The 18007-nt window shown below is 38.1% G+C and overlaps 1 protein-coding gene across 1 annotated transcript in view; it reads right to left on the minus strand.

Moving 5' to 3' along the window:
- DNAH12 (dynein axonemal heavy chain 12) overlaps positions 1–18007 on the minus strand; it is a 251232-nt gene that overhangs the window by 113790 nt on the left and 119435 nt on the right. Inside the window, exons 32-38 of the mRNA XM_015130629.3 lie at positions 16658–16767; positions 13359–13542; positions 13083–13223; positions 9448–9531; positions 8390–8578; positions 4463–4582; positions 1593–1781 (exon numbers count right to left, since the gene is read on the minus strand). Of these exons, the coding sequence (XP_014986115.1) occupies positions 1593–1781; positions 4463–4582; positions 8390–8578; positions 9448–9531; positions 13083–13223; positions 13359–13542; positions 16658–16767 (1017 nt within the window). The remainder of the gene's footprint in view (positions 1–1592; positions 1782–4462; positions 4583–8389; positions 8579–9447; positions 9532–13082; positions 13224–13358; positions 13543–16657; positions 16768–18007) is intronic.

The raw sequence follows: 18007 nt of genomic DNA on the forward strand, positions 1-18007 counted from the left end.
CTCTTTTCAACACTTATACTATTAAATTAGCTTTTAAAAACTTTAGTCGTCCCCCTTTTAATGAAATATTATATTCATATAAAAGAACACATATAGCATATTTTAAGTCCTAAGCAGATTAATAAAATAAGCATTCATGAAAACACCACTCAATTTAAAAAATACATATTTTCAATTTTCCTTTTTAATAACCTGAAAAACATAATATAACTTTTATTATCACATATTCAACATATCTAACATTTCAGATACTTTTGCCTTTATGTCTCCTTAACACTCCAATATTCCCCAAATGCCTTCAAGATGTCCTTCTGCATACATCAAGTATTTATTTGAAAGCCACTCTAATGTACCTCAAGTCACAATTTCCTGGATTTTGGCTTTACCTTTTATATTTTAAAATAAATGGGCAATAATCTAACTAAAAATAAAATATCACATAAAACCACTGTATTTGTTTCTCTAACATTATTCTCTTTGGCATTTTGATCCAGACTGAAACAACCAGGATATATATCAGCATAGTTGTATTAATTGTTATGATACCGAAATTCTTCTGAATCACTGGCTAAATAACTGCTGTCCTGACACCTCTGAGTGTCTCCCAATCTTCACTCCACCCCCAACCATTATCTTCTTCTCCAGGTTGTTTTGACCCCTCCCTGGAGACCCCCAGCCCTTCCACTATTAAGTAAAAAAACTTTTAATACCTGCCAAAGTAGCCCCCTAGGACCCTATTTCAGAGCTGTGACTGGAATCTCAAAATCTTTTCCTATTTTTGAGCAAATTGTACATGTATGTTATATGTTTGAATTATGGTAACTGTAAGTTTGGGTGAATGTTTCTTTAGGAATTCATATTTGTATTTTTTTAAGTTTTAGCTTTTATTTTTATCAACATCATATATGTACAGATTTTACAGTCAAAAGATGTATAAGGTTAAGAAAAACAGCATTTCCCTACTGTCACTTTCCCCTTCCTAGAGACCTTTACCTTCTCTAAGCTGGATAGTTTGGTATTTATTTTCGATTCTTAAAGAATATTCTTGTGTTACCACCTCTTTTTCACTTTTATTGACTTCCTGCTATGGCTAATGAGGATGAAACTCTCTTTCTGGCCATATTCTTAAAATTCTGTGTTAGTATGATTTTGGGGAAAGGGTCCTGCACTATCAGGAGAACTTGTGTCAAGTTCTGGCTCTGCTAGTCACTAACCTTTTTAGGTTTACTTCCTTATCATAAAACTTGAGATTTAGATGAAATTACAACTAATGCTCTATCTAGATCTTATGGAGAATGAAATAAAATTTGTGTGAATCAAATAATTATTCAAATACTTGCTGTTTAAAAAATGCTTTGGGGACTTATTTAATAAAATTGAAAAATAAATTTAATTTAAATATGAAATTATAAAAATTTTATTAAAGCAAATTTATTTATACAGCCAACAAGTTATCGAAGGTGAAACTAAAAAGAAGGGAGCTTAAAAAGCTCACCACAGGAGTCAAAATAACTCTAGGATGGAAACCCAGGAGCTTTGTCTGCTGATCCAAGCCTTTGTGTTTTATCTTACCATACCAAGCTACATCATACCTCATACATGTAGTCATAGACCAGGCCTTTTTCATCAAATGGGCATTCCCATTTACCCACAGAATCTGGCACTGGGTTTTCTTCATCTTTTCCCAGTATGATTAATCGTATGAAAGCATCAAAAACACGACGGCCATCTGTATCACAACTTCCTCCAATCGACCAAATCAAAGAGAATATAAAGCAAGCCTGTTGGTGGAGAAAAATGTTAACTTATAGCAATTATTTTAAAAGGCATTTTAGAAGAAATGTAACCAAAATTCAATATATTAGGATGTGCTCAACCTACTTGAACAAGGTCATAAATGTAAATAAAGTGGAATGGAGCACCGCTAAGCCACATAATAATTTCTCTGGCAATTTTTATCAAAATAAATGTCTGTCTTTCCTTTTTTTTTGAGACAGGGTCTCACTCTGGTTGCCCAGGCTGGTGAACAGGGGCACCATCTCAACTCACTGCAACCTCAACCTCCCCAGTTCAGGTGATTCTTGTGTCTCAGCCTCCCAAGTAGCTGGGACTACAGACATACACCACAAAGCCTGACTAATTTTTTGTTTTGTTCTTTAAGTAGAGATGGGGTTTTGCTATGTTACTCAGGCTGGTCTTGAACTCTTAGACTTGGCAATTCACCCGCCTCAGCCTCCTAGAGTGCTAAGATTACAGGCATAAGTTACCATGCCTGGCCCAATATCTATTTAAAAAAAAAATTTTTTTTTCTATTTTGAGATGGAGTCTCACTCTCTCACCCAAGCTGGAGTGCAGTGGTGCGATCTCAGCTCACTGCAACCTCTGCTTCCCAGGTTCAAGCTATTCTCCTACCTCAGCCTCCCAAGTAGCTGGGACTACAGGCGCCCACGACCATGGGGTTTCACCATGTTAGCGAGGATAGTCTCGATCTCCTAACCTCGTGATCCACCCACCTTGGCCTCCCAAAGTGCTGGGATTACAGGTGTGAGACACTGCGCCCAGCCTCTATCAAAATTTTAATGCCCATACTGGCGGGGTAGAGTGGTTCACACCTGTAAACCCAAAGCTTTGGAAGGTAAAAGGATTGCTTAAGGCCAGGAATTTGAGACCAGCCTGGGGAACATAGTAAGACCCCATCTCTACAAAATATTTTTAAACATAAAAATAAATAAATAAAATGTCCTTCCCAAATAACCTAGGAATTTCTCTTGTGGGAGTTTATACTCAAATATATTTCCACCTGTGAAAATGATACATGTACAAGAATATTCACTGCAGCACTATTTGTAATAGCAAAAGATCAAAAGCAACCCAAATTGTTCTTCAACAATGGTCTGCTTAATTGGATTCTAATACACTGAAATACACACAGCTGTTAAAAAAGAAGGTCACTCTATAAGCACTAATATGAAAATGACATATTACAATGGAGAAATGATGCAAATCAGTACATAATGTATGCTAATGTATTTTTAAATGTATACATGTAAAAGAGTGTGTGCATAAAATACTTCTAGAATTCTATATAGGGCACTGGTAATATTAGCTGCCTTCAGTGTGGCTGGGGGACTGCTATGGAAAAGTGGGGAAAACCCACTTTTGCCTTTTGAATTGTACTCTAGGTACATGCCTTATCTAGTCCAAAAGTAAATATATATTCAGAGAAAAATTTCACCTAGGTATCAATCTATATAACTCTCTTGAAGTGATTCTGAACCACTTAAAACATTTAGGTTTTAGGTTTACCAACAGAATAAAATGTTCAGGAAAAATGAAACTTGAAGGTTATACAGGTAAACTGTTCCCGTGATACTTTTATAAACGGTAACACTGACAGATATGGAAGAAAGCTAAAACACTAGTTTTGGGATTACAGGCATGAGCCACATCACCCGGCCTACTCCTGGTCTTTCATAGCTAGCTTTTACGTTGTCTACATGCTGGTTTAACATTAATTAATTAATAAAATTAATTCACCTAATGTCCAAATTTGTTTAATATTACATCATCTCATTGTTGATAAAATTGTAATCTTTCATAAATAATAGGATAGTTGGCTGGGCGTGGTGGCTCACGCCTGTAATCCTGGCACTTTGGGAGACCGAGGTGGGCAGATCACCTGAGGTCAGGAGTTTGAAACCAGCCTGGCCAACATGGTGAAACCCCATCTCTACTAAAGATTAAAAAAATTAGCTCGGCTTGGTGGCATGTGCCTGTAATTCCAGCTTACTCAGGAAGCTGGGGCAGGAGAATCGCTTGAACTCAGGAGGCAGAGGATGCAGTGAGCCGAGATCACATCACTGCACTCCAGCCTGGGCAACAGGGCAAGATTCCGTCTCAAACAACAAAACAACAAAAACAAACAAACAGGATAGTTGCCAGGCGCAGTGGCTCACACTAGTAATACCAGCACTTTGGGAGGCCAAGGCAGTTGGATCACGAGGTTAGGAGTTCAAGACCAGCCTGGCCAAGATGGTGAAACTCCGTGTCTTCTAAAAATACAAAAATTAGCCAGGCACAGTGGCAGGCACCTGTAATCTCAGCTACTTGGGAGGCTGAGGCAGGAGAACCAATTGAACCTTGGGGAGAAGGGCGGAGGTTACAGTGAGCTGAGATCACACCACTGCATTCCAACCTGGGTGAGAGTGAGATTCTGCTGTCTCAAAAAAAAAAAAAAAAAAAAAGGATAGTTTTGGTTCCTTCTGACATTTTAATTTCTTTAAAGTGCTTTTTAATATCAGAATACCAGGTGTCAGGGCAACTTTAGTGTCTCAAGCTATTCTTTTAATACTCACCAAAAAAACCAGCTTTGGATCTTATCATGTTTTTCTCAATAGAAACATCATGTACCAGAAGCATAATTTATTCTGTAATTTAAAACTACATAAAGTATAAAACCAACCATAATCCAAACACGAATGTGCTTGCTAGTAGGATCATTTTCTACCACATTACAAAGTAGCACTTCAAAGAGGCGTGTGAGAGATACAACCACATTGCTATTGCTGGTAGGAATCAGTTCCTGCAAGGTGAAAATAAGATAACTTTCTTAATTTTCATCTTATTTAGAAAATAAGAAGATAAACATTTTATTTTTAAAAACCGATAAAGGCATACATGGTTTTAATAAGGTCTTTTTTTTTTTTTTTTTTTTGAGATAGGGTCTTACTCTGTCACCCAGGCTGGAGTCCAGTTGCACAATCATAGCTCACTGCAGCCTCCAACTCCTGGGCTTAAGGGATCCTCCTACCTCAGCCTCCTAAGTAGTTAGGACTATAGGTGCACACCACCAGGCTAATTTTTTTTTTTTTTTTTTTTTTTTTTAGATAGGGTCTCACTCTGTTACCCAGGCTAGAGTACAGTGGTGTGATCACAGCTCAGTGCAGCCTCAACCTCCTGGACTCAGGCAATCCTCCTGCCTCAGCCTCCTAAAATGCTGGGATGACAGGCATGAGCCACCACACCTAGCCTCATAAGGTCTTTATAATATTTAAACTTAAAAACTTTAAGTAGGCATGATAAAACATTTCTAAAATATTTTAGTTTCCCATATTACATTATACAATTATACATAACTGTACAGTTGCACATAACATATTCTAAATTCTCTGATAAATGAAAACTAGCTACTGTAAGAGAATAAACAATGTTCTAAGGAACAATAACAATGTTCTAAGTCTCTAAGAGCCATTCATTCATTTATTTATTCAACAAACATTTATGAAAAACACACTATACCTATGTGGCAAGCTAAGAGATATGGAAATAAAAGATAGAATCCCTAAAAATGGGTGATATTAAAATTAAATAGACAAAAATAATATAATAATGATTGACAGAGAAAGTCTCAGGGTAGGAGGAAGCTACTAGAGTGCTTGGGATAAACAATTGGAGGAGTACAAAAAGAGGAAAACAGGAGAGAGATACATCAAGGAGGGCTTCCTGGAGGAAGTAATAATAGCTGAGCCGAATTTAGAAGGAAAATGTAAGTTTGCCAGGTGAACAAGGGAAGGATATTCAAAGCAGGGGAATGTATACAAAGAAATGGAGATGTGAGCAGACACAGATTATTAAGGGGATTCTGTAGATTATGAAAATAGGGTATGAAGGAGGAATGCCCCAAAAATAGGCTTGAGAAATAGACAAGAGTCAGATCCTAAAAGGTTTTTATATGCTGTTTTCAGGACTTAATTACAAGAAGAAGACAGTTCCAACGGAGGATTTTAAATAAAGGAATAGACAGAAAGGATTTGTGTTTTGGAAACTTCATTCTGTAGCAGGATGTAGACTGGACCACAGCAGCTCTGTTGTATTGATTCAGGTAGGAAGTGATGATGGTCAGAACTGGGATACTATAATGGGAAGGGTGGGGCGAGGAGGTGGCCACAGAAACATGGATGGAAAGAAGACAGGTATAAACATTATCAAGAAGGGAAAATCAATAGATCCTGGAGCCTGGGCCAAGTGGCTCATGCCTGTAATTCCAGCACTTTGGGAGGCTGAGGTTGGCAGAATGCTTGAGGCCAGGAGTTCAAGACCAGCCTGGCCAATGCAGCAAAACCTCATCTCTACAAAAAAATACAAAAATTAGCCAGGTGTGGTGGTGTGCACCTGTAATTGTGCCTGCAATCCCAGTTATCTGGGAGGCTCAGGCACGAGAATCACATGAATCTGAAAGGTGGAGGAAAGGTGGAGTGCCACTGCACTCCAGCCTGGGAGACAAAGACTCTATCTCAAAAAAAAAAAAAGTGGCTCACACCTGTAATCCCAGCCCTTTGGGAGGCCAAGGTGGGCGGATCACGAGGTCAGGCGATCGAGACCATCCTGGCTAACACGGTGAAACCCTGTCTCTATTAAAAATACAAAAAATTAGCCGGGCATGGTGGCGGGCACCTGTAGTCCCAGCTACTCGGGAGGCTGAGGCAGCAGAATGGCGTGAACCCGGGAGGCGGAGCTTGCAGTGAGCCAAGATCGTGCCACTGCACTCCAGCCTGGGTGACAGAGCGAGATTCAGTCTCAAAAAAAAAAAAAAAAAAAGTCTGGGGACTGACTGGATGAGAATGAACTATGAGAAGAAAATCCATTACTCATTATGTGGAAAGGTGAAGCCCATTTTGTATTATTTACAACATATAGCATTAGAGCTTTAAAACTGCAAGGAACTTTGTCTATTTTCTCTATGAAGACACTATACAGACTCTTCATAAAGTGGAGTTGTTCATTTTTTCTTTTAAATGGCACTTTTTTCTATCCCTAAAACAACAGTTTAGGATAAAACCGAGTATCTCTTTTCCCGTCTCTATATCAATATATTTATTTACATGTAAGAAGCTAATATGTGTGTGTGTGTGTGTGTGTAGGTGATGGTGGTGGTGGTTGAACAATGGTCCCCAAAAAGATATTTCCATGTTCTAATCTGAGGAACCTATAAATGTGATCTTATATGGAAAAAGGTCTCCGAAGAAGCAATTAAGTTAAAAATCTCAGGAGGAAGACATCATTCTGGATTATCTGGTGGGTGCTACATCTAAGTCCTTATAAGTGTCACATGGAGAAGAGACATGTGAAGTAGAAAGCCGTGTGAAGATTGGCCAGGTGCAATTGCTCATGCCTGTAATCCCAAAATTTTGGGAGGCCGAGGTGGGTGGATCAACTGAAGTCAGGAGTTCAAGACCAGCCTGGCCAACATGGAGAAATCCTGTCTCTACTAACAATATAAAAAAATTAGCTGGGTGTGGTGGCACATGCCTGTAATCCCAGTTACTCAGGAGGCTGAGGCTGGAGAACTGCTTCAACCTGGGAGACAGAGGTTGCGGTGAACCAAGATCGCGCCACTGCACTCCAGCCTGGGTGACAGAGCAAGATTCTGTCTCAAAAATAAATAAATAAAATTTAAAAAAAAAAAAAAAAAAAAAAAGAAGGCCATATGAACATGGAAGAAGAGGTTGCAGTTGTGTAGCCACAAGCAAAGGAACACCTGAGGCTACCAGAATCTGGAGGAGGTAAGGAAAGAGTCTCCCTTAGAGCTTCTGAGGAAGTATAGCCCTACAAACATCCTGATTTTGGACTTCTGGTCTCCAGAACTGTGAGAGAATCAATTTCTGGTTTTGGGGTGTTTTCTGGGTTTTGGGGGTTTTTTTTGAGACAGAGTCTTGCTCTGTTGCCCAAGCTGGAGTGCAGTGGCGTGATCCTGGCTCACTGCAACCTCCATCTCCTGGCTTCCAGTGATTCTCCTGCCTCAGCCTCCTGAGTAGCTGGGATTACAGGCATGCACCACCACACCTGGTTAATTTTTATACCTTTAGTAGAGACAGGGTTTCACCATATTGGCCAGACTAGTCTCAAACTCCTGACTTCAAGTGATCTGCCCACCCCGGCTTCCCAAAGTGTGCTGGGATTATAGGAGTGAGCCACTGTGTCTGTAGCTTTAGCCATCAAGTTTGTGGCAATTTGTTATGACAGCCCTGGGAAGCTAATACAATATGTAAAGTTTTTTCATAAAATACTAAATATTAAATAACTCATAAACTCACTAAATATACAAGTGAGTTTTTACAGGCACATACTTAAAATAATTTGAAATACGAAAAGTAATTAGAATTTGTAAAGCTTCAGACACTATGGTTATATACAAATAGTTTAGCGGGAATAAATTCAACCCCTGAGTTATTCGGCTATAACTTGAGCAATATAAAATCAACAGTGGATAGTAAATGCATAAGGACAAACTGGTTTTAGTTATTCATTCTACCAACCACTGTGACTTTAGACTTAGTCAAGTTGAATGGAAACAAAGAAACTTGAATAGGTCAGAGAAGTATAGGATTACCTTGCATTTTTTCTTACGCTGCTTTAAAGAGGGTGGTATTAACCAGGCAAAAAGTCCTTTCAGAAGAGCTTGATGTTCTGGTTCACACAGAGGTCCTTTCAGTGAATTCAACCAAGAAGACACAAGCGGTTCCCATCCTAACTGTGAGGGCTCCAAATAAATCATACCACAACGGCTTACAGTGGCAGGCTAGGGAAAAAAGACACAATTTTCTTTTTGCACAGTTGCTTTTATACCAGTGGCACCTGGCAATTATCAACTACTTCTTAGGATGACTTATGAGATCCTTCATAATCTAGCTCCCATCTGCCTCACAGAGCTTCACACAGTCTAGACGTTCCCCATACAGAAAACTATTTGCAGTTCAGTTTCCCAGACATGTAAAGGCTCCATATCTTTAAACATTATCTTGATTTGGAAACGCCTAGGATTTCCAAATCCAATCTCCCTGGAGAAATCTTACATCTTCCTCAAAATCAGACCAAACACTCAGTTACCTTCCATGGTGCTCCTCTATCCATCCTCCTCACAGATGCTCACTCCTCTCCACACTTTTTTTTTTGTTTTTTTGAAACGGAGTTTTGCTCTTGTTGCCCAGGCTGGAGTGCAATGGCCCAATCTCAGCTCACTGCAACCTCCGCCTCCTGGGTTCAAGCGATTCTCCTGCCACAGCCTCACGAGTAGCTGGGATTACAGGTATGCATCACCACGCCTGGCTAATTTTGTGTTTTTAGTAGAGACGGGGTTTCTCCATGTTGGTCAGGCTGGTCTTGAGCTTCCCACCTCAGGTGATCTGCCCAAAGTGCTGGGATTACAGGCGTGAGCCACCGTGCCCAGCCATCCTCTTCACACTCTTAAAGCACTAACATGTAGCTGTGTATTGGGATTATTTATTAACATGCTTCTCATTCTCCCTAAACAAGTATAAACTATGTCTTATTCATCTTTGTATTCCCAGTGCCTAACCCATTTTCTGACATATAATAAAAAATACTTATTGGCTAAATTAAAGAATGAAGAAATGAACAAACTGCTATTGTATTAAATTATGAACTTACGGACGCCTGGGAAAGGTCCATTGTTTCAAAGATGAGGCTCATCTGGGGGGACATCTGAATGATTTCTCCACTCATAAGGCAAAGCTAAAGGCAATTATTTTTCAAACATTTATTTTTTTAAATTTCAAGCTTCTCAGATAACAATTTATACTATGTATAAGATAAAGTAGCTCCTGTGATATAATGGACTAAGAATTAGAATGGAAGCCAGAAAATCTTAATTCTAGGTCTAGCCCTGTTAATTATTACTGTTAAGCAAATACTTAACATCTCTGAGTCTCAGTATAATATACTCTCTTGTATAATATCTCTCTTGTATAACTGTGGGAAGGGGGACTATAAGACAAAGTCCAAAACCTATAAAATCCTATACAAATATCAGCTATTAAGAAAATTAAGTGAAATACTCCTGAATTTATAAAGTGACCATAGACCTTTTTATTAAATTAAAGAACAGAAAATAGAGAATAGAGAATAGCATGAGTACTCATATACCCAGCTCCTAGATTTAATCAATGTTAAGATTTTGCCATACTGCCATTGCCCTTTTAAAAAAACATTTTAAAGAGCATTATAGACATCATGGCATTTCACATCCAAGTGCCAATGTCTCCAAAAAATAAGTATATTTTCTATGTAATCACAATAACATTATCACACCTAACAAAATTAATAATTCTTTATTATCATCTAATACTCAGTCAATATTCAAATTTCCTCAGTTGAAAGCAAAATTCAATCCAAGACTATGCCTTGAGTTTTTTATGTCTCCTTGGTCTCTCTTAATCTAAAACATTTCTTCTTTTATCAAACACGTCAAAAACTGAATTTATCCACTGCTTCCTTTCCCTCGAATTTCTATCTTGTCTATTATTAAAGCCATCCTATCTCCTCAATCTGGCTTGCACCTTTGGAATTATCATTAACTTTTAATAGTATTAATAATTATTATTAACTTGATACCTAAATTAACTTATTACTAAGTCTTTTAAATTCTTCTACATTTAGTTTTCAGTGCTTCCTTTCTGCTTTTACAATCATCACTTTTAGTTCCAGTTTTGCCCCTATCTAATCACATGTCAACAATGAGAAATTTAACATTTGTGGATTCCGTTTCTTAGCTGTAAAATAAATGAATGATCTAGAGGTGGATTGTCCAATATGGTAGCTGCTAGCCATATATGGCTATTTATATTTAATTTTAACCAAAACTAAATAAAATTTAAAATTCAGTTCTTCAACTGCACTAAGCCACACTTCAAATGCTCAGTAGCCACATGTGGCTAGTGGCTACCTTCTCAGAGAACGTAGATAGTTGCAGTATTGTAAAAAGTTCTACTGGACGTACTCGTCTAGAATACTTTCAATCTTTGACCAGATTATTTCAGCAGACATCCTCCTAACTCTCCACAAATGTGAAAGGTAGGGTCAGCATTCTCCTCACTGCCCTGTGTTGTTTCCCAACTACTTCTATTCCACCCCAGTTACCACCCTTGACAACCCCTGCTTTTTTCCTGCCACTCAACAGCACCCAATGATTCCCTCCTCAATAGCTAAAGTCCTTGGAACTTGGCCTAATCTCTTTCTCTACTATAACTCTGGCCTGATCTGGTATTTATAAAGACTGAGAATCTCAACACAGCAGCCCATCAGATTCTTGACCACCTTGTTCCACTCCAGCTGTCCACTTTATGTATCTGGGACCTTCTCTCCAGAAATACTACACAATTCTGAAATATTAAATTCAAGTATCTCAGTCTCTGCCCACAGCCTCCAATCCATCCAGTTATTTCATTCATTGTCTCCTACTATACTTGCTCATTTTCACAAGATTTTTCACATCCCTGATGTTTTCACTTCTTTCATTAGGCAGCTTCTGTCCTGTGGTCTAGTGCTTCTACCATTCTCATGTCAATATCTTTAAAGTCTTACTATATTTCCAGGCCTGCAATATTACCTACGCCTAAGCTGCTTAGACTGGCAGAGAGTATCTCAAAAAGGCAGACCTTGGTACTACTAATAATAACTTATGGTCTTCTACTCAATCAGGCTCTCAGTGCTAGCCAGAAATCCTTCTATGTTTTCCTAGATAGCTCTCTTTCCCATCTTCCACAATGGCTAATTTAAGTCTCTTCCTTTATCCTCAATTTTGCAAAGAACCAAGGCCCATCACTTCACGAAGAAAAGAGAAATCATCAGAAGGATTTGCCTTCAAATTTCCACGATCAAATCTATACACTCACCTATAACTGTCTTTTCATAATTCCTTCTCATGCAGTAAGAGACAATCCATCCACTTGGCTCTGAACCCTTAGACTTCACTCTACAATTAGAATAACCTTCCTGCTTCTTCATTTACTTTCCACCCTCAGCTCAACCAATATTACTGAATGAATGAAAGAAGGAATGTGAATGACTAATCACCTATGATAAAGTACTTCAGTATATCTTTTTTTTTTTTTTTTTTTTTAAGACGGAGTCTCACTCTGTTGCCCAGGCTGGAGTGCAGTGGTGTGATCTTGGTTCACTGCAACCTCTGCCCCTGGGTTCAAGTGATTCTCCTGCCTCAGCCTCCTGAGTAGCTGGGATTATAGGCACGCGCCACCACACCCAGCTAATTTTTTTTTTTTTTTGTATTTTAGTAGAGACAGGGTTTCACCATGTTGCTCAGGCTGGTCTCGAACTCCTGACCTCAAATGATCCACCTGCCTTAGCCTCCCAAAGTGCTGGGATAACAGGCGTGAGTCACCAAGCCCGGCCTTGAGTATATCTTTAAATGCTAATTAAATGAGTTTGCTTATTTAGTAGGGCAGTCATTTCATGTAAGTACGGAAATAATTTGTGATATATTCACACACTAGGATACTAATATAGACATAAAAGAAAAAAGTTAACAAAACTGAACTACAACAATATGAACATCACACATACATTGATTTAAAAAAAACACTAAAGAGTATGATTCCAATATATGAAGTTCAAGAGTTGGCAAAACTAATTCATCATAGAAGTCAGAAGAGTGATTATCTCTGGAGGAAGATAAACAAACTAGGAAGGAACATGAGTGAAACTTGCAGGGTATAGGAAATTTCATGTGTCATTTTTTGGGTGACGATTATGTGAGTGTACAAACACATTTAGAAAATCATAGAATCTACACTTGAAATTGGTATACATATTATACCTTACATATGTTGTCTTTCAATTAAAATAAATATTAGAATACTTTCACTTTCTAGTTCTTTTGTATATCTCATAGCGCCTAAGGTGATATACTATATATAAACACTGAAGCATTCCATGTTTTCAAAAGGAATTAGGCTTTTGTTATTTTATCCTAAAATATTAAAGTTCTATAAGAAACCATAAGACTGAAGTCTCTTAACAACTTATTCTCACCCTAGATTACTATGTCTTCTGGCTAACACAGTAATTTTAATACACTATACTTTCATTCTATAAAAAAAATTAAGCCAAGGACTTACTATAGCACAGTTTTCATTGAAAAGAGAATTTATAAACCTACTCAACTTGCTGCATCCTTTATTTTAAATAGAGTCCTAGTTGATTAATTGTTGAACATATAAAATTGCTTAATCATGGCTGAATCTGCTTCTCTTTTGATCATGATTTACCTTTTTATTATCATCCAATACTGTGTTCATGCTCTCTATCCACAAAGTGTCAATAGGACCATCAAATACAACCCATTTCCGGTCAGATGTTTCTGATAAGGCAAATTCTCTAAAAGTGTTAGCCACAATACCATCAGTCCACTGAGGGGAAAAAAAGAATTAGAAAGCTTGACTCATAAAATTGGATTTAGGAGTGAAACTATGAAAATACTTCACATTTCTTGTTTTAACACGCACTTCCCATAAGAGAGTTGGGAATACTTATATTTAGTTTACCTCATGAGACACTGGGTCAAACTGTCCAAAAAGTTGGCCCATAGTAATAGATTTGGGGTTTACAGTTCTATAAATGACCTTTTCTTCCTCTCCATAGCCATGTTCATTCATTAAACTTAGCGTATCCGCCAGCACATGCAGAACTTTTGTCTTAGCAGCAAAAGGCTCTCCTACTAACATAAATCTATGAAGGAAAAGAAATAATTATACAATAAGACTCTTTAAAAAGTTAAATAATTTATATCAGTATATAAAACTTTACCCTGTGATAATTACTACTTATAATTTTTGAAAGCATATGAATTTTTCTCAGACATAAAGAAAACATATTTAATTTCTGAACTGGTGACTCTAAATCAAATTCTTCACACTAATATTTTCTCCAAAAGGGAATGTAATAAAGAATCTTCAAATGGCAATGAAAACTTAATATCTGTGTACTCTTAAAAAAAACAAACCTGAAGCCCCCTAAGGAGTGAAATGGGAAAGATTTATATTCCCAAAGTCTTCATTTGCCATAAAACTGTTAGTGTTCTTTACCAACTACTTCTGGATCTCCTCCCTCCTGGCACATAGGATTTCTGGCCCTCTTGTGGAAAGACTAGGTAACTAGTTCTAACCAATGAGTAATAAATGGAAATGAAGGGCATTACTTCCAAGCGGGGATAGGTAATTGCCAGCTAGAGACCTCACAGAGCTCCCTTTTCCCTCTAGCATGGCTGTGACCCACAATGTTGAGGTGGTGCTTACTCTAACAGCCTGGGCCCTGAGTGGTCATAATGAGCAGGGCTGCCCTCGTAACCTACTGTGTATAAATGAGAAATAAATCTTTGTTTTTTAAATCACTAACATTTAGGTGTTGACAGTTCTTACAGAATATCCTCGCCCATAGAAATCGGTACCTAGAAGGGGGGAGGGTGTTCTTGCCATAATAATAATAATTTTTAAAAACCTACTGTGGCATTGGCTTAAAGGCCAGGTTATGAGTGACAAATTAACTGTTATCAGAACCTAAGATATGGACAATTATTGTTATGCAATGAATGATGAAACATTTGGTAAATGTATTCCTTGAGATTACCTGGAAGATAGCTAATTACCTAAGGAAATTAGAATTTCAGGTGAAAAAGATAGTAAACAGAATGTTATTAGTATATAATGGCAGGTACTAGTTTCATTTAAAAAAGAACTATAACAAAGAAATGAGCCCAGAAAAAAAACATGGCCAGTTTGCAAGCAGGAGTGAAAAAGGGAGTCCAGAAATTCAGGGACTTCTAGAATTGAATGTATCAAGTTATTCTCATTCGCAATTGGTAAAAGATAAAATTAAGAAAATCTTTAAACAAAAATCTATTAAAACTCAGTTTGGCATCAAGGATCAAATCAAGGGTAGGGTTGTTATATCATATTATTAAAACCCATGAAGAATTAATATGGGCCGGGTGGCTCATGCCTGTAATCCCAGCATTGGGAGGCCAAGGTGGGTGGAACACTTGAGGTCAGGAGTTCAAGACCAGCTTGGCCAACATGACAAAACCCTGTCTTTACTAAAACTACCAAAATTAGCTGGGTGTGATGGCATGCCCCTGTAGTCCCAGCTACTCAGGAGGTTGAGGCAAGAGAATCACTTGAACCCAGGAGGTGGAAGTTGCAGTGAGCCAAGATCTTGCCACTGCACTCCAGCCTGGGTGATAGACCAAGACTCTGCCTCAAAAAAAAAAAAAAAAAAAAAAAAGAATATAATTCCCAGTAATCATTATTTCAGGAGGATAAAATGATTCATGAAAAACAGACTAAGATTATGGCTCCCTCCATAAAGCCTGATAAGGCCAAGGATACTTCAAGGAAATTTTCAAAGGCATGGCTTAATAAGGGCAGTAGTTATGGATATAGGAATATGGAGCTGCCTAGAATCAAATAGATAAAAAGCTGATTGTCTTTGAGGGAGTTTACTGACCAAAAAAACTGTGAGTCTAGTCTAAAACACATGTGAATGTTCAAGACTTAAATAATCCTTGGGAACTAGGTGTGGTGGTGCGCACCTGTAGTCCCAGCTACTCAGGAGGCTCAGGAGGGAGGATCGCTTGAGCCCTGGAGTTTGAGACCATCCTGGGCAATATCAACAGACTACATCTCAAAAATACATAATCAATAATTTTTCAAATGATCCTTGGGTATTGGATGCATAAGGGTTGATTGTACTATTCCCTCTATTTTTGTATTTGTTTAAAAATTTACATAATGTTTTTGTAACCCTACCTTTAAAAAAATTTGTGACCATTGAGATCCCAACTTTCTACAGGCAGGAAGCAGGCTGAAAACATTTCTCAGCTCCCAAGAGCAGTGTTTTCTCTATTGCCTACTTCACATGTGCCCAGAGAAGAAAATGGAAATGGAAAGATCTCTCAGAAGGTTAAACTAAGGCCCATGAAGAATTAAACTGGAAAGTCCCTCCTAGGTAGCAAAAATCAAGCACAAGCAGATCCAGATTTTAAGAAAGGTGGCTAAGTAAATTTAAATATACGTATACACACACACACACAAAAAAAAACTTTACTTATATAACATATATAACTTTTACTTATATAATTATAAATACGAAATGCCCATAGCCACTTTAATGACACCCTGTATAATAAATCACAAATACAAAATGCTTATGGCTCCTTGGATGAGGCCCTACAAGTGAGAGGTCCTGAAGTTTAAACTCTATTAGTTTCACAATCAATCCATCTCTAGAACTGGGACCCTCACGTGACCAGCTGGATTTCAGAATTGTCACAGAATGTGTTGGCTGTGTCTTCTATTCTTCGATTTCTGAATGAGAGTGTTTGCTCTGGTAATCCTGTTCTGGTAAGCTCACTATTGTGCACTGGGTTTGTGGAGAAAAGATAACTTGTCTTTCTAGGTTGTAGGTCTCTGGATCAAGAGGAACAGCTTCCAGATATGATACAAAGGCTATCATGCATTGTCACCTAGGGATCCTGAACTTTGAGTCTGGTTCATTTATTGATTAGAACTTTTAGGTGCCTCCCTGGGAAGGGAAGAGTATGTTTTTATGCAAATGGTGGTGTTTATTAGTGCTAGCTCACTGAATGAGCACTTCTTACCAACCCTTGTTGGACATGTAGTATGAGAAATAAACCTTTGCCTTTTAAGCCACTGAGGGGCTGGGGGGTGGGCGGGGGTTGCTCTCAAGCTCACCTAATCAGTTTGCCAAGTCTTTGGTTCATGGATTTTAGTTGTTTTAACAGTTTAATCAAGAAATAACATCTAACTATAGCAATATATAATCTTACCCATGTCTAACAATCATCATTTCATATGTTTGAATTATTTTTTCAAGAAAAAATTTAACAGGCTGAAGATTATGTACATTGCAGGCTTCATGAGCACATTCTAAAAATTCCTGAAAAAAAAAAAAGTAATGCATTTCTACCACACAATATTATAAATCATGTCATACTGTCTTACAAGTGTAGATTTTAAATTTACTAGTAAAAAATCTTGTTTATTATTTCTTAAAACTTTATTATTTTTTCAAATCAAGAGGAGAAACGTATAGACTCAAAACACTTTTAATATATTAGTCTTCCCTATTATAAGTTATGAATGATCATAGCTTCATAGCACTGGGTGTATACTGCATGAAAACAACTCCTTTTAATAGTGTTTCCCAGAATTTCACTTTTGGTTAGGATATAGAAAGACATGCCAGACAATCCTTCACACTGTAGTAACCAGAAATAAACAAGTAAGTTTTTATTTTTTTATTTTTTTATTTTTTTTTTTATTTTATTTATTTTTTTTTTTGAGACGGAGTCTCGCTGTGTCTCCCAGGCTGGAGTGCAGTGGCGTGATCTCGGCTCACTGCAAGCTCCGCCTCCCGGGTTCACGCCATTCTCCCGCCTCAGCCTCCCAAGTAGCTGAGACTACAGGCGCCCGCCACCACGCCCGGCTAGTTTTTTGTATTTTTAGTAGAGACGGGGTTTCACCATGTTAGCCAGGATAGTCTGGATCTCCTGACCTCGTGATCCACCCGCCTCGGCCTCCCAAAGTGCTGGGATTACAGGCTTGAGCCACCGCGCCCGGCCGTAAGTTTTTAAAATTATAAAAAATTTAAACACACAGAAGTACTTTGGATGCAAATAAATATAAAAGAACTCAGTTGCAGAAAGGGATGATGAACCTTTCCTAGGTAAGCACAAAGCAACAGCTGTTTTCACCCCAGGGACATTTTCTAAGTCTGGACATGGTAGATACTGGATTGGGCCTGCTATAGACAGAAGGACATAGCCAAAGTAAGAAGAAACCAATAGAGATTTTAATGGTTGTGTGGGCTTATGTGACATGTTTGAATTTGGAGGAGCCCAAATGCCAAGCTGGTTCTCCCCACTATCCATGCTTTTGCTCAGCATGTAGTGCCACAAGAGACCAAGGGCTCAGCTGGAAAGACACACAGAGAGATGTCTTTAGTTTCAGAATGCTTAGATCCCAAAATCCTACTACAGGGAAGGGCCAATCACATGGCAGGACAACTCTTACTCTGAAGACATTTGAAACCAGAAGTAAACTACAGCTCAATAATGCTGTAACAAAACTCTGACTTAGGTCAACTCTCAATTGAACTGATTAGCAATGCAACCTAG

The sequence above is a fragment of the Macaca mulatta genome, chromosome 2 (assembly GCF_049350105.2).
Source record: "Macaca mulatta isolate MMU2019108-1 chromosome 2, T2T-MMU8v2.0, whole genome shotgun sequence".
Taxonomy (NCBI): Eukaryota; Metazoa; Chordata; class Mammalia; order Primates; family Cercopithecidae; genus Macaca; species Macaca mulatta.